The sequence below is a fragment of the Chaetomium fimeti genome, assembly GCF_033439085.1.
Source record: "Chaetomium fimeti strain CBS 168.71 chromosome Unknown B0H64scaffold_7, whole genome shotgun sequence".
Lineage (NCBI taxonomy): Eukaryota > Fungi > Ascomycota > Sordariomycetes > Sordariales > Chaetomiaceae > Chaetomium > Chaetomium fimeti.
Window position 1 is genome coordinate 1,857,421 of NW_026944335.1, and position 26,539 is coordinate 1,883,959.

Genomic DNA, 26,539 nt, shown 5'->3' on the forward strand with positions numbered 1-26,539 from the left:
AGATGGCTTCGAAGCGGAGTTGACAGCGCTCGGGTGCAGGAAAGCAGTCAAAGCGATCAGGAGTTGAACTGGACTGGTTGGCAAGACTAGATATAAAAGTTTCGACTCCGTCGGTGTCACAACGGTCAAGGCAGGAGGTCAAGGTCCCGGGGCAGGACCTCCAGATGTGTCTCTCCCCAGATGTCGCTAGTTCGAGTCGCCCGGGGGATGGAGCAAAAAGAAAGGGGCCCGTCCCCTTCTTAAGGGGGGGTTCAGGAAATGCCCTCTTCATCACGGCAAACCGAAGCAAACCCCCGAGGGGTTTCGTAGCCCAGATACCTCCCTTCCGCTTAAGGGGGCTAGCCGATAAACTTTTGTCTCTTGCAACTGGTTCAACCTGCCCCTTACAGGCATTGTTGCAGGACTAATATAGTCATGGTTAGTTTTCGAACCATGGAGATAGGTATATTGCGGAGTTCTATGCTAAATGGTGATAACCCACCGGCGAGGTCTTGCGAACCGGCACTGGGAACCGGCACTGGGATGCCCAGAACAATAACTCCACAGGGGAAATGTGGTGTATGAAGAGATCCTTACGGCCCTAACACTACGGACGAAAGGTTGTTCCAAGTTCAGCAAACCCATGTCGTCCCTGGGCGTGGTTAGCGGAGGAGACTCCCAACACAGAGACCGGCTACTTCTCGCCGTATAGTGTATATATATCGTGGTAGTAAGGGAAGATTGTTTGTCATGGACTTCGGTCTACAATGCAATCCACGGATGGCAAGTGATCTACTAGCACTTGCTGGAGTGGTGGCCAGTCCCTTCATGGCAGGGAATTTTGCCCCATCGCCAATGTGTTTTCACTTCAACCCTCCTCCACGAGCACAAGGGTAGTTGCCATCACCAACTCCAATTGTCAAGGCCCGCACCAGCCTGATAATCTACTGCCCGCCCTCTCCACGCTACCCAGCCCGGTATTCTGCCACGACGTGTCACACGGACTGCTACCAAGCACAGCACCTGCAACTTCATCGAACCTGCCCTCTCACCTCCAACACACAAGACTGGCCCATCACTCTCCAACTAACCCACGGCGTTCTCCCCTCGTAAGCACACTGCTCCTTCATAAGGGATTAGTGCCACATACATACATACATCAACCCAGCCATGCCGGGCGGGACACTCGAACAACAGCAGCCAACGTTAACAATCATGGTCCTTGTGCTCGCCCTCTCCGAAAAACAAGCAACTCAGCAGCTCCCCAACCCCGCGACGCGGAAGACCAATCCCCACCCCTTTATCCCATTCCCCATCCCCATACATATACATCATCCCCCCTTATAAATCATATCCCACCCCCTTGTCCATCTTGTCCATCATATCCCTCCCGCCCTCTCATGCTCGCGCGCGCCCAAGCACAACCCAGGAGGGCAACCCACACAAGACGGCGCGAACCGCTTGCGTCAACAAAGCCTAGCACAAATTGGAGGGAAGAGCGTAGAGAAGCCTAAGCAAGCAGGATGCAGCAGAGCCAAAATTTCCCAGCTTTGCAAACAATAAATAGCTGATGAAGTCGGAGGGAGAGAGGAGCGGGGACGACAGGGCTTCAGACTACACCAGACTGCCATCACAGACAACGCGCCTTGGATAACACACGCGGTACATGACATGACACAAGCCAACATTTAAACGAGGGGCAGGCAGCGCAGCCAGGCGTGGCAAGTATTAGACACCATATACAAGGTGTATGTATTTTCTGCCTGATGGATGTAGGGCCCAACTGAACTAACGTCAGATGTGACCGCTTTCCTATCAATTACGGATATCACCAACACACAATCCCCCCCGCTAAAACTCAAACGGTCTCGATCCACAGACGCAGACTGCAGGTAAGGCGAAGAAATAGCGGCAACCCGCCTGCTCTGATCATTATCCACCCATCGAAGAGACTAGCTCACAGCGGACTAGCATGTCCAACAAGTGCCGTCCGACCGTGGCGGATACAGAGGGCTCGAAGCAAGCGAGCGAACTTACTCCTCCTCGACGGGAATCTCCTCCTCGTACTCCTCCTCCTCCTCGTCGACACCAGCATCCTGGTACTGCTGGTACTCCGAGACGAGATCGTTCATGTTGGACTCAGCCTCAGTGAACTCCATCTCGTCCATACCCTCGCCAGTGTACCAATGCAAGAAAGCCTTGCGACGGAACATAGCAGTGAACTGCTCGCCAATACGCTTGAACAGCTCCTGAATGGCCGTCGAGTTACCAACGAAGGTGGACGACATCTTGAGGCCGCGCGGCGGGATCGAGCACAGAGCGGTCTGGACGTTGTTGGGGATCCACTCGACGAAGTAGGACGAGTTCTTGTTCTGGACGTTGCGCATCTGGTCCTCAACCTCCTTCATGGAGACCTTGCCACGGCTGTGAAATCGTTAGCAACCTGTCGGTGCCTGCATCGGACACGGGGGAGGAAACTCACAAGATGGCAGAGCAGGTCAGGTAGCGACCGTTGCGGAAGTCGGAAGCGGCCATCATGTTCTTGGGGTCGAACATCTGCTGGGTCAACTCCGGAACGGAGACGGCGCGGAAGGAGTGGGCGCCACGGCTGGTCAGGGGAGCGAAGCCGACCATGAAGAAGTGGAGACGCGGGAAGGGGACCATGTTGACAGCCAGCTTGCGGAGATCCGAGTTGAGCTGGCCGGGGAAACGCAGCGAGACGGTGACGCCCGACATGACGGCGGAGACCAGGTAGTTGAGGTCGCCGTACGAGGGGTTGGACAGCTTCAGGGTGCGCAGGCAGATGTCGTAGAGAGCCTCGTTGTCAATGCAGAAGGTCTCGTCCGAGTTCTCGACCAGCTGGTGGACCGAGAGGGTGGCGTTGTAGGGCTCGACAACGGTATCCGAGACCTTGGGGGAGGGCACGACGGAGAAGGTGGCCATCATGCGGTCGGGGAACTCCTCGCGGATCTTGGAGATCAGGAGGGTACCCATACCGGCACCGGTACCACCACCGAGGGAGTGGGTGATCTGGAAGCCCTGGAGGCAGTCGCAGCCCTCGGCCTCGCGACGGACGACGTCGAGGACCTGGTCAACGAGCTCGGCACCCTCGGTGTAATGACCCTTGGCCCAGTTGTTGCCGGCACCTGACTGGCCGAAGACGAAGTTGTCCGGGCGGAAGAGCTGGCCGAAGGGGCCGGCACGGACGGCATCCATGGTGCCGGGCTCCAAGTCGACGAGGACGGCACGGGGAACATACTTGTTACCAGAAGCCTGTACGATACTGTCAGCACGCCCTCCCTTGGCTGTATAACGTGTTGAACCTGACTGACCTCGTTGAAGTAGACGTTCATGCGCTCGAGCTGGAGCTCGGAGGTGCCGTTGTAACTATCGAAGCGGTGAGCGGGGAGTTTATCGGTCGGGGACTGTCCACGGCTACGTACATGCCATTGCTGTCGAGGCCGTGCTCGCCAGAGATGGTCTGCCTGGAGAAGAAGTTAGTCTCGATTACCCTCAACCATGAGTGTTTGCTTTGCTTAAACATACCAGAAGGCGGCACCGATTTGGTTACCCTGGAGAGCCCCATGTCAGTTAACCCGCACTGGTGATCGATCGGGCGTGATGTTCGAATCGGTCCAACTTACGCACTGGCCGGTCTGGAGGTGGACCTAGAGGAGGAAAGGCAGTTAGCATCATGTTTCTTTGCACCATCGTCGCGTTTGCCGCGTTTGCCCTCGGTCGGGAGCTGTTGAAATGAGGTCCGTCCCCCATGTGTGGGGTAGATTAGGGGCCCAAAAAAAAAGCTCCCAGGACGCGACGCAGCACTGCGGCTCAGTATGTGCGGGGCGACTTACAATCTCACGCATTTTGGCGGTTTGTGTTGAAAGTTGGTATGGGAATCTGCAAGAGGAAAACTGAAGTCGAGGACGTGAGCTGGTGGAAAAGCAGTCGTGGTTGTGGGGAAGTCGGTCGGGAAGAGGAGATTGTTGATTTTTGGGGCAAGAAATGAAAAGGCGAGGATCGCACACCGCTTGCTGTTGCCGAGTGGAGATCAGGCACCGCCAATCAAAACAGAGTTGGGCAGGTTCTGGCTGCCTGGTGGTCCCTGCGTTCTCCCTCTCTTGTTTACGCTATGCCCGATTTGATAGGGTGATGGAGGGGGTCGCGACGCGCTAGGCCGGTTATGTCTGTGCCAAGGTGGATTCAATGTGGGGGAAGTGAACATTCACACCGTCAACCTCATTTTGGACCAGAACGGAGAGACCAAACGGTTGCGGTGAAACACATCAAAGCTGGCTTCAAGCGTCGATTTCCTTCCCTGGGGGTTTGTTTGGCTCAATATTCCACACTATACTGTCGAGAGACCACAACTTTAATCCTGAACCCAGCAAACTCGGTGTGGTGGATATCAGAGTTTGTTGCTTTTTCCTCGAAATCTGATAATTGCTGGTGCCTGTCCGCTTAACCCGGATTGGTGACACCACTTCACAGCAGGCTCAAAGCGTCAGACATATCACATTTCATGAAACGACACGTCTTCAAGCTTGGTAAGCCGGGGACACCATCCCACAACCGTGGATGTTCATATTGTAAAATACCACCCTAATGGGCCTTGACAACACCCGCAGCATCTGCCTGTGCCGTGATCCTCTTCTTGTACGCCTGTACATCACCAGGGAATTTCTCCACCGTGCCATTGTCACACACCCACAACGAGGTGCAGACGGTCTGCAGCATCGTCACGTCGTGGGACACCATCAGCACACCACCCTCGAACTCCTTGAGGGCCTCGGCCAAAGCATCCATAGCTTCGATATCCAAGTGGTTAGACGGCTCGTCCATGACCAGAATGTGGGGGTTGGTGAGGGCTAAGCAGGCAAACGCAACACGGGATTTTTGACCACCAGACAGCAGCTCCATCTTCTGTAGGCCCGTCGTGCCCGTGATGCCGAAGGCACCCAGCTGCCGCCGGTACTCCTCGTCCGTCCTGCCCGGGTAGGTCTTGGCCATGAAGGTGACGGCACTCGCGTCAAGATCGAGAGCGTCAACGTGGTGCTGGGCAAAGTACCCGACGCGCAATCGGGGGTTTTGAGAGATGAGGCCGCTTGTCGGTTGTAGCTTGCCGATAAGGAGCTTGAGGATCGTCGTTTTACCGGCTCCGTTGGGCCCGACGATACCGATTCGCGAGTCGAGCTGGACGTCGAGGTCGACGTTCCTGAGCAGGATCTTGTCTTTGGAGTAGCCGAATGTAACATCGGACATTTGAACAATTGGGGGCGACATCTTCTCAACGTCTGGGAACTTGAAGTGAACGCTGTATTCCGCCTCGGGAGCCTCCAGTACAGGCATGCGTTCCAACTTCTTAATACGGGACTGGGCTTCCGACGACTTGGCCGCGTTGTATCGGAACTTGTCGATGAAAGCCTGGAGATGGGCACGCTGCGCCATCTGGTTTTCGTACTCCCTCTTGGCCGTCTTCTTCCGCTCCTCCTTGGTGGCGTAGAAGGCGTCGAAGTTGGAACTGCGGTAGTAGTCGAGCCGCTGTGAGTGCTGGTGCATGATGTCGGTGGCGATCTCGTTGAGAAACGCCCTGTCGTGGGATACGACGAGAACAGTGCTGGGATAGCCCTGTAGGTAGTTTGAGAGGAAGGTAATGGAAGGGACGTCCAACATGTTGGACGGTTCATCGAGAAGCAGTAGGTCAGGTTCGCAGAATAGGGCTCGAGCGAGGGCGAGACGCATTCTCCAACCACCAGAGAAGGTCTTGGTAGCAAACTGTTGCCTCTCGGTCGAGAAACCCAGGCCAGCCAGAATACTAGCTGCCCTAGATTCCGCCTTGTCGGACTCCATTTCGCTGAGCTTGGCTTGGATGTCTCCGAGGCGTTGATCCTGGGCTTCACGGTCCTTGTCCAGTTTCGCAGCGTCGGTGGATGTGTCGGCCATTGACGCTCGCTGTGCCTCGATCTCTGCCAACTTCTGGGTGATTTCCTGCAAGGTGTTAGTCGGAAGCGAGTGGGGTGTGTCACTCTTTGAGCGGCAACTTACTGTCTGCTCCTTAAGCAGCACCTTGCGCCAGACATCGGCATCCAGAACGGCTTGGAGTGCCGGCGTGTCGTCTCCAGTAATCTGCCGTTTCGTCAGCCGGTGTACATTTAAGTTCAGGAAGGAACAGGACATACTTCTTGTTCGACGTGCAGAATGGAGATGTGGGTTGGGATAGGCACCTCTCTGCGTGAGAGAGCCCTAAGAAGAGTCGATTTACCGATACCGTTGTTACCAACGAGACCGTAACGATGGCCGTAGGAAAGAGTCAGGGTAGTGTCTGTCAAGATCCTCAACCCTCCAATAGACACATCGATATTGTCGATCTTGATGTCCTTGGACTTCCCGCCCTGGCCACCCAGCTGCAGGGGGTTGACAGCCATGTAGAACTCCTCGTATGACTCGGTCGAGTCCGGCTGGTTGATCAAACGTGAAGCCTCATACTCAACAGTCTTGAAAGTCTTCTTATTCTGCTTTGCCGCAATCTTGCGCTCGGCTTTTTCGAGCTTCTTCTTGTCGACCTTGGACTCGACCTTGCGAACATTGGCAGACTCGAGGTCCACAGCACCGGTGGCAACAGCCAGGGTCGAGGACATGTTCCTCTGAGAGCTCACTTGGATGGTCTGGTCAAGACGTTTGACCGCCGGTCCCCTCCTCTCCTCGATGTTGGTGTTGGCGGCATACTTCTCAACCCACTTCTCTACCAAGCCCCGGATCTTGTCATGGGTGGCAGCACCAGAGCTCCCGGAAGCCGAGAGAAGGAGTTCCGTGATGGTGGAGGCAGCCTCGTTGAGCGGGGACGGCCCGGCAGTCTCCTCATCACCGGCCCATGCGGTGGAGGCATGGGTGAGATAACCGGCCGAGTACTCCGAAAGCACGGGGTCGATGTTCGGGAGCACGGCGCGGATCTCGGAATCCATGGTGGGCTTCGGTTAGTTTAGGTGCGAAAACCCGAAACTCGGAATCAGATCACCACTTGGTAATGCACACAAAAATGCAAGTCCTGCTGGATTGGGACGGGCGGCTGATGAGTATCACGCGATTGCCTCCGGTTCCTGGTCCCTGGATTTTTTGGCGCCGAGCAAGGCGGGCGTTGGCGGGGCAGTTTTCGAATGGTGGGATGTGGTTGCGATCTGCCCGTCTTTCCCCGGCAGCCGCCGACAACTGGCAGCACCGGTTGACTTATCATTGGCCAAGATGCGAATGGCCTGGTTTGGTTTGGAGGGTTTCCACCAAGGCGCTTGGTTGCCCCACGTTTCCAACACAACCTCACAACATCCAAACATCACCATCGACTGCATAGGGCTGATGATCCCTTCAATTTTTCCACCGCCGGCAACGAATCGATTGATGTTGATGGCTAGTTTTTTCAACAACCCATCCACGATCTGCTACGACAAAAACAGGCTGTCCCTCATGACGCGATCTCAACGCGGCTCAATCCTGTTACGCACACCCGCGTCGACGTGTGACACCTCGCCAATCGGAATGCACAAGTCTCACCCCAGACCATCGCTCTATTTCCGGCCGACTGGGTTCTCCCAGTGGCAGCATTTTGTTGGACCCCCCAATGCGACCCTATGCCGCTCGCGAGCATTTGCGAGGAGTTCGCAGTTGCCTGATCGACGGCGGTACCATTGATTTCATCGTTCTTCCCCCTGGGGTCCCCTTCGCCTGTGGTATCCAGCGCGTCCCCTCTCCTATGCGATTGAAGGCTTTCAGTGGCATCTCGATCCTTCCTCGTGGGGTGCGTGAGCAGTTCGGGCAGATCCCCGAGGAACCTGGAAAGTTCTTCAGCCTTGGCCATGCTTGATGACTGCATCGAAAGATTGCCCGCATGGCTTGGCACATATTGGCGAGCATCCTAACAAGTGTTGGAAGCCAGCAGGAGGCAATTCGACCCCGGGAAGTCTGGACGAAACGGCACAGACAGCTCCTCCTCAATACCCGGGCATGGAATGCGGAAACATCGCAGATGAGGGCCACCCGGGATCACGGCCATCTCTGATATCAGATAACTACCTTGTCAAGAAAATGCCTCCTTCCCCAGTGGCGGCTCATTCAAAAAAGCCGGCCTGCCTTGCTCCTTGTCCCGAGCACGGACTCGGCTCTTCTGTCATCGGATCAGCCGGGGGGCATTCGACCTGGGATTCTGCAGATGTACGGAGACACCGCCATATGGGTAGCCAGGACTAGGAGATCTCGATATATCTTCTCTCCGGGTCGGGCTTGGCATCGCGGCATCAATATCTTGGTCTCTCGTCAGGTTCTGTGCCATTTACATACAGATCTGTGCTTGGCGATGGGAGATCAAGACAACGCCCCTGTCCTGAAGCGGAGATTTTACACGGAAGCGCTGTTTAGCTTGTCAACAAGTCGTTGAAGTGAATACCTCATTTTTCCAGCCTGGGACTCGTGGCAGAGCGAGAAGATCTTTGGCTTGAGGCGTTTCTTCTGTTTCAAGTCCCGCGCCGGCTATTTTAAATTAGAGACATCTTGGGCCTTACCGGCCGGCATCAAGGCTCTCTGTTGCAAGTGCAAGGGTTCTGGAAACGTGGTTCCGGGCGGCACATTCGTCCCCCGCTGCAGCACCCTGACCTGGACACCACACCGGAACTGTCGCTGGGCAACCTGTCCCTGTTCTCGTTTCCAAACCTCGCAGCATGGATAAATCTGACAATCGCCTTTGTATACGAAGCAGGGCACGGGCAACAATTCTGACCGGGCTTGTTGCACAAGAGCGGCAGGCCTTCGGGTTGTTGACAGGGCCACCGGGATTTTCTGATGCGAATGCCCGTCCTGCCGGGTCACAGCTCAACTTCCCGAGCCTCGCCTTGGTCCCGGCTCGCTCGTTGACGACGACTATCCCTCTCAGCTCGATGCCCCGTAACACAGCGGACAATTGATACATGATGCACAGGTGCGGTAGAAAGATGTGTCACCACGCTGCGGCGCAAGTAGCACCCCGCTCAACGCCACCGGGAGCTCGATGAGGCGGGGCGGCGTAATTGAGTGCAGGATCCCGAGCCGGGCGTTATCAGTTGATGTGCTGAGCCGGTCTGAGATGTCGAGAGGATGAAAGGGGGAATAGATCGATATCGTATCGAGCTCCCGAGACAATGCTACCGGCCATTTCTTTTCCCCATCATCCTCTCACGCCGTTGCTCGCCGCTGGCGAGGAAAAAAAACAACGCAACATGGTATCACAAGGCAGCGGCTAGCGGCTGAGTTATGAAACCGGCCCGTCAACGACTGTGATATAGGGGGAGACGGCAAGAGATGAACGACGCCGGGGAGGCTCCCGCTGAAGACCCCCACGTCTGGAATGCCCTGTGACCGGGCAACTCGACTCGAAAGGCCTCTTCCCATCCGCCGGAAGGTTCGCAAAGCACAGTATGTATGTACACACGTACTCCGCGAGAAGGGTCCGAAACTCGGAGGGCTCAAGCAGCGCAGAGGAAGCACGCAAGCAGATACCCGCCCGATCGTGCAGAACAGAGCTACACAGCTTCTAACTCAAGCTACGTGTTCCCTCCGCCGGCGATGTCTCTGACGGAGGGGATACTCATCCTGCCGCCGGGGGTTCAGCCTCGCCGCCTACACAGCGGGGGCCCCCTTGCTCAACCACCTACCGTCTCGTACATACATGGCGGCTGACTGACTTGCACCCATTCCTGACTGATTGACACGCCACACAAGCGCGGCAGCATGCGGCGGGACGAGACACAAAAGGCGTCTTCTATTGCGTAACATGGCGGCACGCTGGGCGAGAGAGACTGCTGGACGCATTCCTAGCCCGTCAGTGTTTGTGTTCGGGCGTAACGAAGGGAGATAGATGGCGCGGTAAAATGCAGATGGTGTGGTAGAAAAAGCACACAAAAACGGGTTAGGAAACGGCTATTCGAGGTCACCAACCCCATCCGTCATGGGCTTGTTTGCCTTTTGTCGGCCACGGCGGCCGCCCTCAAGGCACGCGAGACAGCATGAGGGGTGGGACGTGGCCTGAGACATTGGAGCAAGCCTTCGGTTACAGTATCCCGCTGGCGGACTTGTGGCGTGCTACAGAACCCCCTGTTCCGCTGTCTCGGTGTCGAGGAGGGCAATCAATAAATGCTGCTTCGGAGGCGGTGCTCGCTTTTGCCGCCCCCATATCAGCCCGGACCCGCCGGGCTCGGTCATGGGGTTTTCTTTTTCCCTGTGATTCCTGCCCCTACCCGTCAGCGATCGGGGTTGATGAGTTTGTGGTGGTTGGAAACAATGGAGATCTGAAGATCAAGTTGGTTCCCCTCCTGTGAGTAAGCCTGGTTGCCCGGATGCAGACAAGAGGGCACGAGTCTGAGTGGCTGGAACGTTTCGAAGGCAGGGTCGAGCTTCCATGGCCGAAGTTCTTTTGCGGGGAAGGGTCCACTAACAGGGCTATGGAAGTGCTGTTCGAGGTTTGCTTCCGAGGCGGCCTCGCGGCTTGGACACAAGGGAGGTGGCAGTCGGGGTGGGGGGAGGGGTAGTCGAGCGGAAATTCCGTGTTCGAGGGGAGGAATTCCCCTCGTGAGACCACGCCACTGTTTAAATGTTTGCCTTCTGGTTCGGCACGGCTGAGTTCCAAAAACGGGAGGGTGCTAACGCGCAGATGGTTGGCGCCGGACTTGTGTCTGCTTGAACCATAAGTTGGGTGCGGTGGCTCCGATATTATACATGTGCTGAACCCGATATACGGCTTGGTTGTCCCCTGTTCAGGAAGAGACACGGCAGAGCTCTGGGGCAACCGGAAAGGGAGAATCGAGGGTTGACTAGAAATCACCGGCTTTTCGGAACATTATCAGGTTTAACAACGGGTTCACAAGACAATCTCTTGATAAATCAGCTAGATGTAAGACGTCATTTTGAAAGTAAATGGGGAAGGAGATGTCAAATGCCAAGGGAGAGGTTGACCAAAATAATCGGGCCCAGATGGCGCGCGATCGTGTGTGTGTGTGTGCGGTGTGTGTGGAAGGCTAGCCACGGCATCGAACTGGATCGGCTCCGGGTGCTGTTTTAGAGCCTTGATTCGTCAGTACGACATGGTGAGGTTGTTTCGCGTTCCTGGAAGTCATGCTGCAATGCATGGCTCCTGTCCATTGAAAATGCGGGATTGTGTCGTGCCTTGGAAGGATTGAGTGGATCGGGCGCGGGTGGATCGTTTAATTGCTGCTGGGGCCCAGAGTCCAGCTCTCCAGGTCGACGCCATCCCTGCGGCCGGTTGAAAGGCTCGAAAAAGACAGCCGCCCGTGGGTGGGAGGGAAGGTGTGGTGTTGTGTTGCTCTTGGCCCGAGAATGGCAAAGTTTGCGGGTTTGCTGTTCCAAGTCGATTTGCTCCATCTTGGTTTGCATCAGCACCTGCCCGGGTGCGAGATCGATTAGATCGACAAGTATTTTGTCATGGAAAGCCATGCCATACGGATACACTAGTACGAAATACATAGTTTATACCTCTGGATCGGACGAGGGACCAAAAGGGGCACACCGGAAATCCAGGGATCAGGTCGGGAGCCTCAGTGCCTCATCAGACGGGCTTGTGTGAGAGGGAGGCGCTGATGCAGTTGCATGTTGGTTCGACGGAGCTGGATGACTGGCTGTCCATGGATTTTACCCTTGGGCGGGCAAATTCCTGCGAGCTTACTTACTTGTTCCGCCGGGCCAAAATGCGCAAGCGCGCAGCAGCGGGATGCAGAGCACTGCATTCTCATCAAACAGGCGCAGCTTTGTCGAGATTGGAGCAGGGCCAAGGCAATCCTCCGTGCACACGCTAGCGTTAAGAAAAGGTCTCGTTCTGAGGGCAACGGAGTCGCCCGGGCTACGAAGTATGTCCACCTAGGTACTCTCCTGCGCGGTTACCCGATACCCGAAAGAAGCGGGCGATGGACGATCGAAAAGCCAACCCTGGCTGGCCTTCTCCAGAGCGACCAGCCCTGGGAGAGAGACGGGAGAGCCTGGCCAGGCCTCAACCATAACCCCCTGTGCCCGTGTCTGCTGCTGCCATCGCCGGGCCACAATCCGGCAACAATGAAGTGAGCCAAGGAGTCCCCCGTCTCCACCCTCCGGCATAGCACGACTTTGATCCTCGCGCTGGACAACCCAACTTCCAGGTTGTTGTTCGTTGCTCCCACCCTCTCCCACTGTTGTGCGAAGGTGGACTGCCCGCTCGCACCTGTTTTTGTTGTTGTTCGGGTTGACTTGGATCCCCGACCAAATTCGCTCTCTTTTTTATTCTGGTTTCTTTCTCTCTGCTCTGGCGGCGTTGTTAGAGCGGGACCTCCCTCTTTTAAGGTTAGCTTTTTAGCTTGTTTTTGGTGATGGCCCACTGAAGTTGCGCCTTCCCGTGTCGCGTTTCTGTGCCAGGCTTCTGGCTGTTTTGGCTTGTTTTTCTCTCAAACCGACGTTGCTTCTTCCCCGGCTCAGAGCGAGAAACGTGTGCGCTAGGCCCACGGCCGCGGCCTTAATCGCATCTCGACGCAGCCCATTTTCACCAATTGCGGCCCGCCGCGCAAACGAGACGACAGACGGTCCAGGCAATAGCAACGACCGTTGTTGTTGTGGATTGCCTCGCCGCCAACTAGGTGCTGCTGCCCGCAATTCCGCCCGCCGCCCGCCGACCGCCGACCACATCCCCCCCCCCCCCATTGACTCGACCGTGTCTCCCCACGATCACGCCGCCACGGAAGGGGGCCCGTCTATTCGGCCGACTCCCCGCGTAATATTTTCCATCGCATTGGAAACGGCCCCTCGACGCGCAAGGGCCTTCTTTCGGTCGATCGTCCTCCAGTCGGGTGTTCTCTGAACCTCGACTGCGAGAACGCGCCTGCGGCATCCACATTCCACGTCCTCTTGAACAAGTCCCTCTTTTCGTAATGCCCTGACGATGCAAACCACGACCCTCACGATCACCGAATTCCGCTTCGCCCCTCTTTCCCCCGGCTGCTTGCCGTCGACATAACCACACCCGCAGCTAACATGCAGGCTGTGCCGAGTGTAAGTTCCGACAGCGAATTCCTTGTTGGGCCTTGGGCAGGAACGCAAACGGAGAGGACAAACGGACCCCGTTTGGTTCGGACGTCTCCGTCTCCCTTCGCAGTCCAAATATAGCCCTGCCCTTAAGGCCCCGTCCCGTTTCCGACCCGTACGGCAGGTTAAATACTCCGCTATCCAGGGATGCTAACGTACCTGCCCGTAGCTCGTGGGAACCGGCACTGCTGCCGCTGCCGCTGCCGCTGGTTTGGTCTTTGGTCAACCACCCGAACCCGAAGCGCCGTGGTCGAGCCCAATCCAACACCGATTTCCCGCTGACTACGACGGCTTCCGAGTCCAGCCCGCCCCTCCCCGTCCCAGTACGAGCGCCATCCCTAATTATTACGCCTGCCCATCGCCAGCGGAGGAATTCCCGTATGCCTCTTTCCGCCAGCTCACCGATGTGCCCCCGGGCCCTCTTACGTCACATCCGACAAGCCCGACAAGTCCAACGAGTGTCCCACGGCCTCTCACCGGGATTTCGGTCTCGTCGCCGAGGTCTAGCAGCAGGAGACAGTCGTTCATACGGCCGGGCGATTTAACCTCGCAGCCCATAGCCGAGAATTGTAGGGATTCGGTATCGTCAAAGGGATCCTGGGTACGGCGGCTATCTCTCCGGCCCCTGTCCCAACATGGGAGCCGAAGGTCAAGCATGGGCCCAGACTCGTCGTCAATGACCTTTTCCCACGGTTCTGGCGTTCCAATACTTGGACAGTCACCCACCTCTCGTTCTTCTCCGAACAAGCTGGTCAAGAGAACAACATCCGGGAAAAACGGAATAGCAGGGGAGCCGACACGTCGAGGTTCCATATCGCAGGTTCTGACACTCCGAAGGCCTGCGACTAGCCACCAACGTTCCGCGACGATGCAACAATTCCAGCATCAGGGTGCTTTCGTTGAGCCGCTTTCGCCGGCTGTCAAGTCCCCGTCTGATCATTACAATCCGTCACCAACTTCCATGACCTTTCCGCCCCCAGCAGAACATGGTCGTCAACCTAGGAAATGGACCTCATTTTTCCACGCCCGGCGCTCGACATCGTCGGGACGAGATTTTTCGGGCTTGCCCCCCGGAAGCGGCCCCCACTACAACATATTTCCGCGAAAGAGGTTGTCATTGGGCCGGGGTAATATTTTTCGCGCCTACCTCACAAAGCCGGGTGATGTTGCCGATGTTCCTGTCCTGAAAGATGAAGCTGAGGCACCGCCGGATCGTTTCACGACTGGGGAAACGGAGGAGGCGTCGCCGACCACAAGCGACCTGTCCAATTCGCCCGACTCAGGTGTAGACCAGCCCCCAAGGAGGTCCCTTTCGATGCATTTCAGTTCAGCGGGCAATTGGATTTCGAGGACCGGAAGCACTCGGCGCCCAAGACGGAGCACTATCGACGCAAAGACAGGAGCGGGCCGATATACCCCGGACTCCGGGGCTGCGCCGCGCGACCAAGCCCACCCCCCGGTAAAACCAGGGCTCGAAGGAATTCATGCGCCACCGGAGGCTCGAGAAAACCCTCAGCAACAGCCGGAATATGAATTCAGCTCAGCCGAACTTCCCCGAACCCGCAAGAGAAACTCGTCGTCTCCCTTGCCTCCCCTAAATCGCCTCTCCAGTTTCAACCTGGATATCCCACGAATAGGCTCGCCCGGCCCCACTCGGGCGCTTCACAGCCCCATTAATTACTCCCAAACCCCATCGGTTACTACTCACAGCCGAGTGCCGTCGGGCGAGCGATCCGTAACTCTTGCTGGCTCAGACATGTCAGCTCGTGATGGTGTTTTCGGAGACGAGGAGGATACCGACTTCAGGAGCGACGGCATGTATGACTCTTTCCGCACCGGAGCTTCTTCTGGTCGTATGAGATCTGTCGAGACGCCCGTCGAGTCCATGTTTGATGACTCCCCACCTAACACTGCAAGCAACACCAAGACAAAACGGTTGTCAATTCAGGAAATGCTCGGGCGCTCTTGGGATGGCGAAACAAAAATCACTGAAGAGGACGAGGGCGTTGATACGCCGATTAGGCCGACGCATATGGTCGAGGCGCCCGGGTTTGGGCCCCAGAGCCGGAAGGAGACCGATTTTGGGTTTGACGCTGCACATGACCTGTCACTAGACAGCCGCGACTTTGGACGGTTATCGTTTGACGATGATGACGATGATGACTGGGCACGAGATGACGAGAATACTCTTAGCAACCATCTCTCACCCCCGAGCTCGACCAACTCCCGCCGCGTCAGTCCTACGTTTAGGCAAGCCCTCAGGAACATCAGCGGCTGCGCCAGCCTTGATTCCCAGAGGGATAGCTTGAGCGAGCGGCCAAGGAGCAACATATTCGATTGGTCCGAACCTTCGATCCACGACAAGTTCGACACAGATTTGCCACGGCCGAAGACAGTACACGGAAAGCAGGAGTTGGACCTGAGAGGAGGTCGTGCCACAAACCGCAAACCACCTGGTGTCGCTCACGTACGGAGCCAGAGTGTCCCCATAGTCGTCCCCGATCTATCGGATGGCTCAAAGCCACCGCCAAAATTTGGGACTTGGGGTTTGGGAACCAAGACGGCTAGCGAGGACTGGGACGACGACTTCGAGTTCGAAGAGGACGAGTCCGTGATCTGCTCACCGGGCGGCAAAGACTCGGCCACGAGCTTCGCGATGGTAGTCCCTGCCTCAATCCGGGCAACGCAGCCGAGCGTAAGAGCACACTCCGGTCAGATCCGCGAACTGTCGCTGCTAGTCAACGACTTGAAACGGTTATGTCGGCATGGCAAAGACCTCGATATCCTGAGAGGACCGATGGCAACGAAGTGGGTAGAAGCCGAGGGTATAATTGCCCTGGCGTCTCCGGACGAGGACGAGGACGAAGAACTAGACTCAACGAGGCCCTCAACGGACTTCGATCGGTCAAACATCGATGACCGGTTCCTGGAGGAAGGGTTCGACGGATCCATTCTCGACCACATCGATGACCCCTTTGGGTTTCCGGAGCCTGAAATGTCCAAGACTGCCGTGATACGAGAGCGGCATAGCCCTCGGCGGCGGTCCGTGTTCTCGCCCGAAGATGATATTTTCGGTAACTGGCCGCTGAACGAAGGAAGTGCGACCCCTGCAAAGCCGCACACGCCGAGCAGATGCTCTAGCCTAAGCCGAAACTCGACGATCATCTCGAGCGTGATTGAGGCCATGAAGCAGCAGCAGAAGTCCGACAGCATCAAGAGCCCGGCCCCCAAGATACCGGACGCGAAGCTCTTTTTCGACACCAACAGCCTCCAGGAACTGGTCAAGCGGGCGGGGCAGCTGCGAGACTCGCTCTCGGACGCTGTCCGCAGGGCCGAGTTGCTCACCCAAAGCCCTGCCGGGACGCCCCGCCGCGAACGGCACCCCCGCCACCAGAACCCGGACGGCAGTCCCGCCTTCACGCGCGTCTTTGTAGACCCGGCTTCGAGTCCACCCAGACGCCTGCCCACCAGTCGCAGCACTCCTTCGATTTTGAGCAGGGCATCGGTCGATTCGCCGCGGATGCAAATGATGACCGTCAACTAGACCAGTCGACCACAAATGGCGTCCGTAATAAACGGCGTTTTCTAATTACATATCGCCGCCTTTTGTTTTTTACTTCCTTACCCCATCACGAACCACCCGCCGGACGAGTTGGGTGCGTTTTTTTACTAAGGACGCTTCCAATATCCGAACCGAACTGTATATGTACGAATATGTTCCTCCCGGTCCGACGGACTTATGGTTGCTTGCTTGCTTGCTGGCAAAAGGAGAGTTGTTGGGTCAAGCGGGAAGAGACAGTCGGGACAGAGAGAGAGGATGTGGCATTACTTTTTATTATTATTGCATGGCATGGCATGGCATGGCATGGTGTGGTGTGTGTGGTGTGTGATGTGGTAGTTCTATGGCATGGGCATCGTGATGTTGATGTTGAGGTGTCAATAAAACGGAATGGGCCAACAAGAGACACGCATGCAGACGGGCTGAAGGGGATGGATGATGCGCTTGGGGAGTGGAATTTAACTGCAGCAAATCATGCGAGCAGTGAGGCTAGCAGTGGGCTGGGCGCTTTTTTTTTTGCTCGTCGCCGTTGTCGTTGCCGTTGCCGGTTTGTGGCTCGTGGTGTCTTGGTCTGGCGGCGCCCACCTTTTTTTTTCCGCTTTTCTTTCTCGGGCTTGGTTGGGGTCGACACTTGGTTCTTTTCTGTTTGTCCGGCTCTCTCTCTAGTGCTAGTACCGACTGAGGTCCGTGCTGGGCTTGTGATAATGGCAAATGGCAATGGTTTTGGGCATGACACGATGCTTGTGTGGAGTACTTGTTTTTTTTTCTTCTTCCTCGCTTCCTGCCTTTGGTTTTCTTCGTCGTGCGTTGTGTGATGCGCGTGTTTTGGGGGATACATAAAATGCTCGGGCACTTACCTACTTACCTGGTTGGTTGTTTCGTTTTTGTGACATTTGTGGTGTGTTGGCTTGGGGGTTGCAGCGTCATGGGGGTATGGGGAGGACAGAGCTAGAGGCAGTGGGCAGCGGGCAGCGGGCAGAAAACCGACGGCGGTTATGATGGCACGGATAGCACGGATGGCATGGATAGGGAAGGCGAAACCGGTCATGAGGCCAGTGGAGGAATGGTCGAGCGTATGGGGAAGAGAGCCGGGAGGCCGCGGGTGTGCAAGGTTAGTTGGCAAGGCTACGAATATGGTCTTCCTTTCCCGGTTGGCGGTTATGTTGTGGAACGTTCCAAGGTGGTGGGGTATCTATATGAGCTGGTTGTTTCTACGTTCATGCTGTCTTCTTGCTGGAGGTCGTCGTATTTTCTTCTCTTGTCTTCGTCTAGCGTTTGAGTGTCATAGCGTTGTGTTCAACTATGTAGGGGGTTATTATTCGCTCCTCTAGTATGTAGTAATGGGTCTTTTGTGAGGATACAAGCCAAAAAGATAGATGTAAATGGAAATGAGGATATATATGGTACGCGACCGCCTATGGCGCCGTCCCCTTTCTGTGACGAGATGGGTTAGGGCAACTTTCTCCTTGTATTGGTGTTCTTAAAGTTCTAGATACACTCTAACTGAAGAGAAGGGCTCAACAAGAAACAATGGCATGCTTTACCTCGTTGCGTTTGGGGTTAGCGGCCTCGGCAGGTAAAACAAACGAGCTTTATTAACAACTAGGATATCCAAGCTAGTGAATGCATGTACGTGTATGCCCAGCGTTATTAAGTATGACAACTAACAGGGAATATAAAGTCAAGAACCATGTTACCGACGAGATGTTTCCAGTGTATCAGGTTTCTAGTCCACGTTTTAGGTTTTGCTATGGGCTCGACAGCACGGTAGCTATCTAACAAGCCATTAAGGACTGACACACAGTCCCTCCCAACTGCCAGACACCCAACACTGCAAATGTCCCCCAACACCATTCTTCTATCGTCAAGCTGATGGTGGATATGAGTACCTTTTGACCAACACCCTCGACACTGGTGCCCATACCAACAGTCCAGCCGATTCTTTGGTACTTCTGAAACGATGTGTTTTGCCAGCGTCCTTCGCCATTAACATTGACAGAGCCTGTGGAAACAACGTGGCACGACACGAAAAGAAAGGCCGGGACAAACAGGAAAAGGCAGAGGAAGAAGAGCTTACTGGCTCGCAACCGGGCCTCTTTTACTCTGGGGTCGTTGATAGGCAGAGTCACAGGCCACAGGCTCAGTGCCAATGGTAGGGAGCAGTAATTGTCACGAAACCTCGAGGACCAGACATTCATTCACATGGACAATCTTGTTGAGATGATAATCTTTGTTGCGGTCCTAAGAAACCCAGATAACAATACACGCTGGTTCCAAGCCTGACCTAAAAAGACAGGCAACTGAAATAGAGGAATCCACCTAAACTAGAAAAACGGAAAATAACCACAGGGAAAACCCCCTCCTCAATGCGCTGTCGACATTGAGGGGTAATATATCGTTCCAAGAAACCAAGCACCTGATATTTTGTTTACTCCTTTGCACCATGCGCGAGTGCGATGTTCTTCCAGTGGTCACGCTCAGCCGTCAGCTTCGAGATCTTCTCCTCCAGCTCATCCAGGCGGAGAGCCTTGCGCTCCCGAGACTTGCGAGCCGCGAGGGTGTTGCGGGCGCGCTTCATGGCGGTGACGTCGGACGGATCCTCCACAATGATAGGGGGAAGGGGCTTGTCACGACGACGAGAGCCAACGCCAGCAATAGAAGACGGGCGGGTCGGGGGCGAGGTCCCAGACGACTTGCGACGGTGTCCCAGTGCCGAGGCAACCTCCAGGTCGTCCGACTTGGAGGCAGGGGATTGCTCAGCGCTGGTAGGCTTCTGGGGCGCCTCGGGCCGGGCATTGTTCTGGGGAAAAAGCGGGTACCAAGCATCGGTTGACCCGTTGTCGAAGTCGCCGCTTCCAAAGCTGGGAGACACATCGTACACGTCCCCAAACTCGGGGGACTCGTTATAGATGGACGGCGATGTGAGAGCCGTGAGAGCAGTGGAGTTGGGCGCCGACATGAACGGCTCCTGGATCAGGAGATCCTGGGGCGAGACGGTGCCCATGTTGGTTGTCGAGCTGGAAGCACTGCCGCTCAGGTCGAAAACGCTCGCGAGCGCGGGTGAAGAATAGGCAGTGGTAGAGGCACCACCCTCGAAGGCGGTGAACTCGTCCAAATCAAGATCTGAGGCGATGTGTGAGATGCGTGATGAGGAATCGGCGCGGTGCGGAAGCGGAAGATGCTTACCCTGAATGTTCATCTTGCCCCGGTGGAGATTACCAGTGCTTTGCGGGAACAGAGGAACGGGCGGGCGCGCGGGCCTGTTCTGCTGGGTCAAAGCGACCGATGACGATGGAGCGGACGAAGCGTAGAACTGATGCTGATTCTGATTCTGCGCAGGAGAACTAAACCGATTGGTAAAAGCCGAAGAGGTCGCTTGGTGTCCAGTGGCCTGGATGATGCTAGCAACTCGCTGGTTCTGCAGAGACGGCGAGGTCGGGACCTGTTGTTGCGGAAACAAGGGCTGGTGACGATGTTGCTGGTTTGAGTTTACACCTCCGTTGGCGGAAGGTTGCGGGACAGAGCGATTATGTTGACGAAGTTTGATCGGCTGATCGAACAAGACAAAGTCCTGTTGATGAGGCGGCAGATTCAGGTGCTGGAGTTGTTGCTGTTGCGCGGATGATGCCGGCAGGCTCGAGGAACTGGAGGGAAGCCATGTTGACTGTGTTTGATCCGTGGTGAAGACTGGAAAGTCTGGGCCGGGAATGGCGGCGGTGTTGTAAGAAGAACTTGAGCGCGAGCTGGGAAGCAAGTTGCTAAAGTTCAGTTCAACCTTTGCAGGTAGAGCTGAAGGTGGGGGTTGAGAGGGGAGAAAGTTGTTAAAATCCGGGGAAGGAATTTTGACGACTTTGCGAGTGCAAGTCGAGAGACTGGGGAAAGAGGATGCTTTAACGCATCTTGAAGGCTGTTTGACGTTGCTGATTGTTGTTCTTGTGTAGGAAGTTTGGGGTGGGAAGAGAGAAGGAGAGGGTTGCGAAAAGTGGGCAGTGGAAGACTTTTTAATCAGGCAGCGAGTGCGCATTCACAAGGCGCGCAAGCCGGTGCGAACATGGCCCCAGGCTACGGTGCGGTTTGATTGGTTGTTTCTCAGCGCTGCAGCCCCGGAAAGTGTGAGTCACACTTCCCACGAGGCCGTGCTCCAGAAATTACCCCACGCTCACCGTCGCTCAAGGCGCTCAAACGCGTGGCCACAGCGCGCAAGATACGACCCTTGGTGCTTTTGGAACAACCCACTTCAAGAGTTTGGGGGAAGCGTTGTTATTCAGGTTTCAGCTCGGTTGAAGACAACACAGCAGCTCCTCGTTGGCACTGACTGGTGAGACAACCTTGCCTTCCCCCCTTTGTGAATCGAAGCTGGCCGTCTGGTTGTGAGAGGCTCTGCCATTGTGAGTTTTCTGTAGCGATCCGTTTTCGAAATCTCAGGCGTCGCAGCACTGCCCCACCACCCTGTCCCATCTCCAGCCCATCTCTGCCAGCCCGTCCAATGAGTGCCCGCATCTCCCACAGCAGACCCACCGTTGTAATTCCGGTTGGAGGGGCAGAGCGAGGACATCCGGACAGGCTTACGCCGACGGCACGGAACCAGGCCTCCAAAGGGCGCGACATGTCTTGAGCATGTCCAAGCAGGGCAGGAGGTTCCTCTGCCTGGTAGGTCCTGCGCGGTCCTGGGGGACCTGTCCTCATCGGTTTTCGGATGACGGCCTGGAGACGGACAGGTGGATCGTCGGGTTCAATGAATCCTTTGGTGAAGAGGCCACGACTTCTTAACCGTGTTGAATCTCGGTCGCCCGCTTGGCCTGCGAGGCTCCCCTACCCCTCACAAACTTGGGATGGGACGCGCAAGGGCGTGCGAAAACCATCGACGACTTGGTATGAAAAATGGGCTAGCCCCGATCCACCATTGCAGTGGTGACATTCCATGGAGTGGAGGGCCTGCGGGAATATTGGCCGCTCCATGCGCTCCTGGGGAGGATTTCCCGTGGATAGGTTTTCCCGAGTTTGGCAGCGCGCGCCGTTTCTCTGAGGGGTTTTGGATGGTCAGCCTTCCCGGCCGTCCCCAAGGGCTTTGCGCTTGCTTCGCCCCGCACCATATGGCCGAGAGGGTCGCTCGATTTACCGAACTCGGCGGACACGCGATCATGGGCACTCAGTCTCAACCACACTTGTTGTTCTTGACGACGGTTGGAGTCTCGTTCGATATTGATACAAGACACGTCCGTCGAATCAAAACGCTCAATTGGAAAGCAACGACGGTGGTGTCGCAATTGAGTTTGTGACTCATTCGGCTAAGAAACAGCCCTTGCGATGATCTGCAGCAGAAGGAGGCCCGCTGTCCTTGGCGTGCTGAGACAACTCGGCTCCGCTGCGACAATTTCTGGTATTGCGCCGTCGCACAATCTCTTTGTTGCCAGTCGAGGGCTCATACGAGGCAAGTCGGGGCAGAATCCGCTGCCACTTTTACCGGCCGTGGGGGCTGAGGACGACCGCTTCCCATGTCTGGGGTGTTCCTGTAATCTACGAAATAACGTGGAAGGAGAGTTACCGGTAGTTAATCGGTTTCTTACCGGTCCGGGGCGCAGAGGCTGACCGGGGTGGGTGGGCAGGCCCGCAGCAGCGCAGCAGCGCAGCAGCGCAGCAGACTGTGTTTTGCATACATACAGTGCCCGAGGGTCGCCAGCGTCCTCCATGCAACTGTGTAGACATAATCACCCGGCTGTGCCCGGGTTCCGCCAGCCTGAGCTCGGGGCTCGCGTGGGCGGGATCCTGAGGTATCATCACCCAAGGAAGGGTGAGAAGCGGGAAAGACACTAACTAATCACGCCGTTTCAAGGTCTGCGCTGTAAGATGTTTATAATATTTCCTTTCTCCGTCGATTAGTTCGGGTGTGTATTTTGCCAAACTCGCCCCTCTCTCTATCTAGGGTTGATCCTTACGCTCCGACAAACATCAAGTTGAGCCTGGCTTGGATGAGGAAAATCCCACTTCCGGTCCCAAGGTTTTCCGCCGGCAAGCAGACGTCGGGTTCACTCTCGATTTCCTCTGCGAAGCTGGGGGATCTTGAACTTGCCAGTGAGGGCGTGATCATGCTAAGTTTCGTCTCACATCGGCCCCAGACCACGGCGCGGGCCGCCGCAAGCACAGGCCGTCTGCTGGCTTGGGAGATCAAGGATGCCAATGAGTCACGGCATCGGCGAGGCTCTGCATGTCAAGTACCGGGACATGGGCCCCTCCATATCGGCACTGGATGCGGAGCATGTTCTTCTTCCCGGCCAGCTGGAAAAACATCAGCGGTGAAACGAGGAGATATGGCCCGCCACTCTTCCTGCTTATTTTCCATGAACGCCAGAAGCCCGCAACCCTCCCAAAGCGCTCCATCGGGGGTACGCCCATCACCCAGTAAAGGATATCATGATCCGGGACGAGCGTAAGTGGCGTAAAAGGGGAGGGGAAAGATGAATACCAAAAAACGCACGTCAGAGCGCGTCGGGTGTCAAGAGCGCAAGCAGTAATCCGTACTTCTGTGTATCCGTCTATCACGAAATAACCCGGAGTAACCCACACGCCCGCGAGGAAATGTATAAACGGAACGCCAAAGTCGCTCAGAGCCTTGCGGCAGCACCAATAGGAGGGTATCCCTAGTAGCAGCCCAGAACCTCCATCCTCCTGGTGCCTTTGTAGTATGAAGAAGAGAAGTTCCCGTCATGACTCATATCAACCAAATAGAGAAGAAGAGAAAAAGGAGAAAAAAACCGCCCCGTTTGCCAATAGGGAAGGTTAAAACATATCCCATCCGTGAACAAAACTCAAACAGGCGGCAACCTAGCAACGGGCGTCTCGACTTCCACTACTCGCCCTTCAGCCTCCACCTTGGGAGCGTCATCCTCGAGCGTGAACTTGCCGTCAACGATCTCCTGGCAAAACTCATACCACATCTCCTCCCAGCTCTCGCGCACCTCCTTCATCAACTTGGGCTCCATGCACGAGTGATCGATACTCCACTCGACAAGCTGGCGTAAACCGTGTAGCGTCATGTCCGATTTGCCGGCCATGACCTGGTAAAAGTCGTGCGAGAGGCGGGATCTATACACGGCGGAATCTGGTGAGCAACGGAAAATAAAACGCTGCGGAACACAGGACGGACAGGGAAAAGCATACCTGAACAGCGTCGCGTTATCGGCGCTGATGGTGCAGGGCACGTTATTCGCCAGCAGGTTATAGACGGAATGGCCGCTCATCCTGGGCGTCAGGCCCAGGATCTCGTTGGAGATGGGGCAGACCTCGACGCAGACGCCGCGCTGCTTCATCTGGCTCATGACGTAGGGGTGGCGCGGCAGGGCGAAGCCGTGGCCGATGCGCTTCGCGCCGAGCAGCAGGGCGTCCAGCAGGTTGCCGTCGGTGTCGGTGCCGATGTCGAGCGTCTCGCCGCAGTGCAGGAGCAGCGGGATGTCGACGCCCGCGGCCTTGCAGAGGGCTTGGAACTGGAGGAACTGCTGCGCGAAGTCTTTGAGGGGCTTGCCTTTGCTTTCTTCGCCGACTAGGTCAAAGCCTGCGGCTGTGGTTAGTTCCCGGGGCTAGAGCATCGCTTTTTTTCGAAGACTCACCGGCAATGTATTTAGAGAATTTGTCGTCCATCTTGAACTGGAAGCATTGCGTTAGGGCTTCGCCAACTTGCTCCTCGCTGAAGGAACGCGGCGTGCAGTAGATGACCTTGAGGCCTTTGAGAGTCTGCCGATTGTGGTCCTTTTGGAAGGCTTCATACTCGTCGATGATTAGATCCATGATGCCGACATTGTCAACACGGCAGGAGCCATCATCTTCCCATACTTGGTTTGAGGACATGAAGTTGGGCCTAATCTCAGCGTACTGAATCTTGTCGTCAACGAATTCCTCAAGACATTGCCGAGTGTACCTCCGATAGGCGGTCTTGTAGTTGAATAGGCCCTTCATCATTTGCGTCCGGGCATTGAACTTCTCCCATGCGCTGCACAAGATGTCAGCGTCACCGCTCAAACCCCATCGGTATTCCAGATGTCGACTAACCCTTCTGGTGTTTGAAGTAGGTTGTGAGCTTCTTCCTCCTGGAAAACAAGCTTGCTCTGTAAGAATTGGTCGGCCGCCTCCTGCCCTCCTGGGTATGCCTCCCTGAACTCCTGAAACTGCATCACGGTCCCGCACTGGTAATTTTCGTCAAACGGGTCGCCTTTACCCCTCTTCACCACGGTATCCTCACTCATGATGCTAAACTGTATCCTGCAGAGGTTATATGCCTCGGGCCGGTCGAGAGCAATGTTGCTCCAGATGAACATGCGCTCCATATCCTTGGCAATGCCGAGCAGAACGCTGGGGAGTAGGTTGGCGTTGAAATGAATGTGGAGATGGGCGCCCTTGGGCATGGCCCGGCACAGGGCAAAGAGCTGCGTCTGCTCTATCAGGTCCGCATTGGAGAGAAAGTGGTCGCCGTAGAAGCGGGGGTGCTCCTGACCGCGGTAGCCACGCTTCTTGGGCGCTGTTTCGTAAAAGCGAGCAATATCGTTCTTTTTGAGACGTTGCAGAACCCGGTTAGCCCGAATTTCGAGGTCGTTCGCCATCTCGGTGCGGATGAAGTCGAACCCCAGAGAGCCTTCGTAGCGGATGCTTTGTTGGCGCATAGCGTCGTAGGTCCCCATCTTCTGCTGGGCATATGACGCCAGCTTAACCCCTAGCTCCCCGCTGACCTGAAAGGGTGCATCCTCCGAAGGCCGCGACTTCTCGAGGAGCCCACGTAGTTCCTGGAGATGGTGCTCTGGGACCTCCAAGACGGTCTCGATGGCGGGCGAGTCCGCACTCTCATGCTTTCGGCGTTTAGGCACAACATGGTCCCGATCTTTCACCGCATCACCCTTGGCGACGTCAGCATCGGGGGCCCTGCTGCGGAACGGGTTAGCAATGAGGTCGGCCCAACGGCGTCGTCGGCGGGTTGTCTTGACAGTTTTTGAGAGCGCTTGTTGGGGCTCTTGACTAGCCTCTTCCACATTGCGGTCGGTTTCAAGCGCGGCCAGGCTGCTGCTGCCTATGCCCATGCCGTGGCGAGATGCCAAAGTCGGCCGAAATGGTAAAAGGTGTGAAATGAGTCCCAGAGTGTTCTTTAAATGGACTCTCAAGTGTTTTTCTTTTTTAAATCGACTCGAGTTGCGCCGCGGCTGAGAGAGACAGGAGGTTGTTGGTGAACGAGCGAGAACAGTGAGAACAGTGAGAATTGAGTGTAAAAAAGACTGTGTCACCGCATCCGGTGAGAGACGGGCACCGAGTCTATTAATATTAGAGTTCGCGTGTTGGCGGACGCCTTGCCAGTCGTTGGCATTGTGAGTCTCAATGAAACGAGCATGAGCAGCGGAATGGAAACCGCCCGGCCAGCTGCGCGATCGAAGTCCTCCTGCCGATGAGCCTCAGTGCCGCCAACGTGCCTTGGGGGGGTGTGTGTGACACCTGTGACACTGCGCCCAGAGAACTTGGGACAGAGGCTGGCTGGCCCTGGCCGTGGCCCAAATGAGGCGCCAGTGGGTGGTGTCCGTGCACCGACCCTTGAGACGATCGCCAACGGACCGGGTGCTCCACTTTTTAGTTCAAGGCTGAGCCCCAGGCTCTCGCACAACATCCCCTTCATAAGCTGGGCGTGCCTGAGAGGCATCCAAGGTTCACATGCGGGCTCCAATCACCGACACTCTTTCTTCAGTGCTCATTGCATTTCGAGAGCATGGAAAGCTTATTTTCTCCTGGGCAACATGCGTGTCTTCCCAAAGGGCCACAGACACGAATACTTCCGATGTGATTTCGGCGATCCAAAGTCCAAGACAGTCAGTCAGCCGTACCTGTCTTCTCATGACCGAGAAGACCAAATAATTCACTCGCACTGGTCACACAGCCTGCCTCACTCCCCAG

At 56.0% G+C, this 26,539-nt stretch overlaps 6 protein-coding genes across 6 annotated transcripts; 2 read left to right on the top strand and 4 right to left on the bottom strand.

The window, feature by feature from the left end:
• Window positions 1–1,698: 1,698 nt before the first annotated feature.
• Window positions 1,699–4,016, bottom strand: B0H64DRAFT_407246 (beta-tubulin). The gene is made up of 7 exons (XM_062804562.1): window positions 3,834–4,016; window positions 3,624–3,647; window positions 3,526–3,551; window positions 3,423–3,464; window positions 3,312–3,366; window positions 2,462–3,252; window positions 1,699–2,403 (listed from the first exon to the last, which is right to left on the bottom strand). The coding sequence occupies exons 1-7, from the start codon at window positions 3,843–3,845 to the stop codon at window positions 2,013–2,015; spliced, it is 1,341 nt and encodes a 446-aa protein (XP_062656152.1). The 5' UTR covers window positions 3,846–4,016; the 3' UTR covers window positions 1,699–2,012.
• Window positions 4,017–4,216: 200 nt separating this feature from the next.
• B0H64DRAFT_233359 (P-loop containing nucleoside triphosphate hydrolase protein) lies at window positions 4,217–7,099 on the bottom strand. Its single transcript, XM_062799755.1, has 3 exons — window positions 6,159–7,099; window positions 6,025–6,105; window positions 4,217–5,967 (listed from the first exon to the last, which is right to left on the bottom strand). The coding sequence occupies exons 1-3, from the start codon at window positions 6,939–6,941 to the stop codon at window positions 4,582–4,584; spliced, it is 2,250 nt and encodes a 749-aa protein (XP_062656153.1). The 5' UTR covers window positions 6,942–7,099; the 3' UTR covers window positions 4,217–4,581.
• A 5,664-nt stretch (window positions 7,100–12,763) lies between these two features.
• Window positions 12,764–16,750, top strand: B0H64DRAFT_233458 (uncharacterized protein). Its single transcript, XM_062799756.1, has 2 exons — window positions 12,764–13,026; window positions 13,229–16,750. The coding sequence occupies exons 1-2, from the start codon at window positions 13,009–13,011 to the stop codon at window positions 16,601–16,603; spliced, it is 3,393 nt and encodes a 1,130-aa protein (XP_062656154.1). The 5' UTR covers window positions 12,764–13,008; the 3' UTR covers window positions 16,604–16,750.
• On the top strand, window positions 16,689–17,523 carry B0H64DRAFT_233332 (uncharacterized protein). Its single transcript, XM_062799754.1, has one exon. The coding sequence runs from the start codon at window positions 16,774–16,776 to the stop codon at window positions 17,431–17,433; it is 660 nt and encodes a 219-aa protein (XP_062656155.1). The 5' UTR covers window positions 16,689–16,773; the 3' UTR covers window positions 17,434–17,523.
• Window positions 17,524–18,835: 1,312 nt separating this feature from the next.
• On the bottom strand, window positions 18,836–21,226 carry B0H64DRAFT_435352 (uncharacterized protein; the record flags this gene model as incomplete). Its single annotated transcript, XM_062806132.1, has 4 exons — window positions 18,836–19,741; window positions 19,805–20,361; window positions 20,782–20,837; window positions 21,188–21,226. 4 exons carry the CDS (start codon window positions 21,224–21,226, stop codon window positions 19,047–19,049), a joined length of 1,347 nt encoding a protein of 448 aa, XP_062656156.1. The 3' UTR covers window positions 18,836–19,046.
• A 2,198-nt stretch (window positions 21,227–23,424) lies between these two features.
• On the bottom strand, window positions 23,425–25,680 carry B0H64DRAFT_377148 (uncharacterized protein; the record flags this gene model as incomplete). Its single annotated transcript, XM_062802515.1, has 4 exons — window positions 23,425–23,701; window positions 23,777–24,167; window positions 24,223–24,602; window positions 24,662–25,680. 4 exons carry the CDS (start codon window positions 25,678–25,680, stop codon window positions 23,425–23,427), a joined length of 2,067 nt encoding a protein of 688 aa, XP_062656157.1.
• Between the last annotated feature and the right edge of the window lie 859 nt (window positions 25,681–26,539).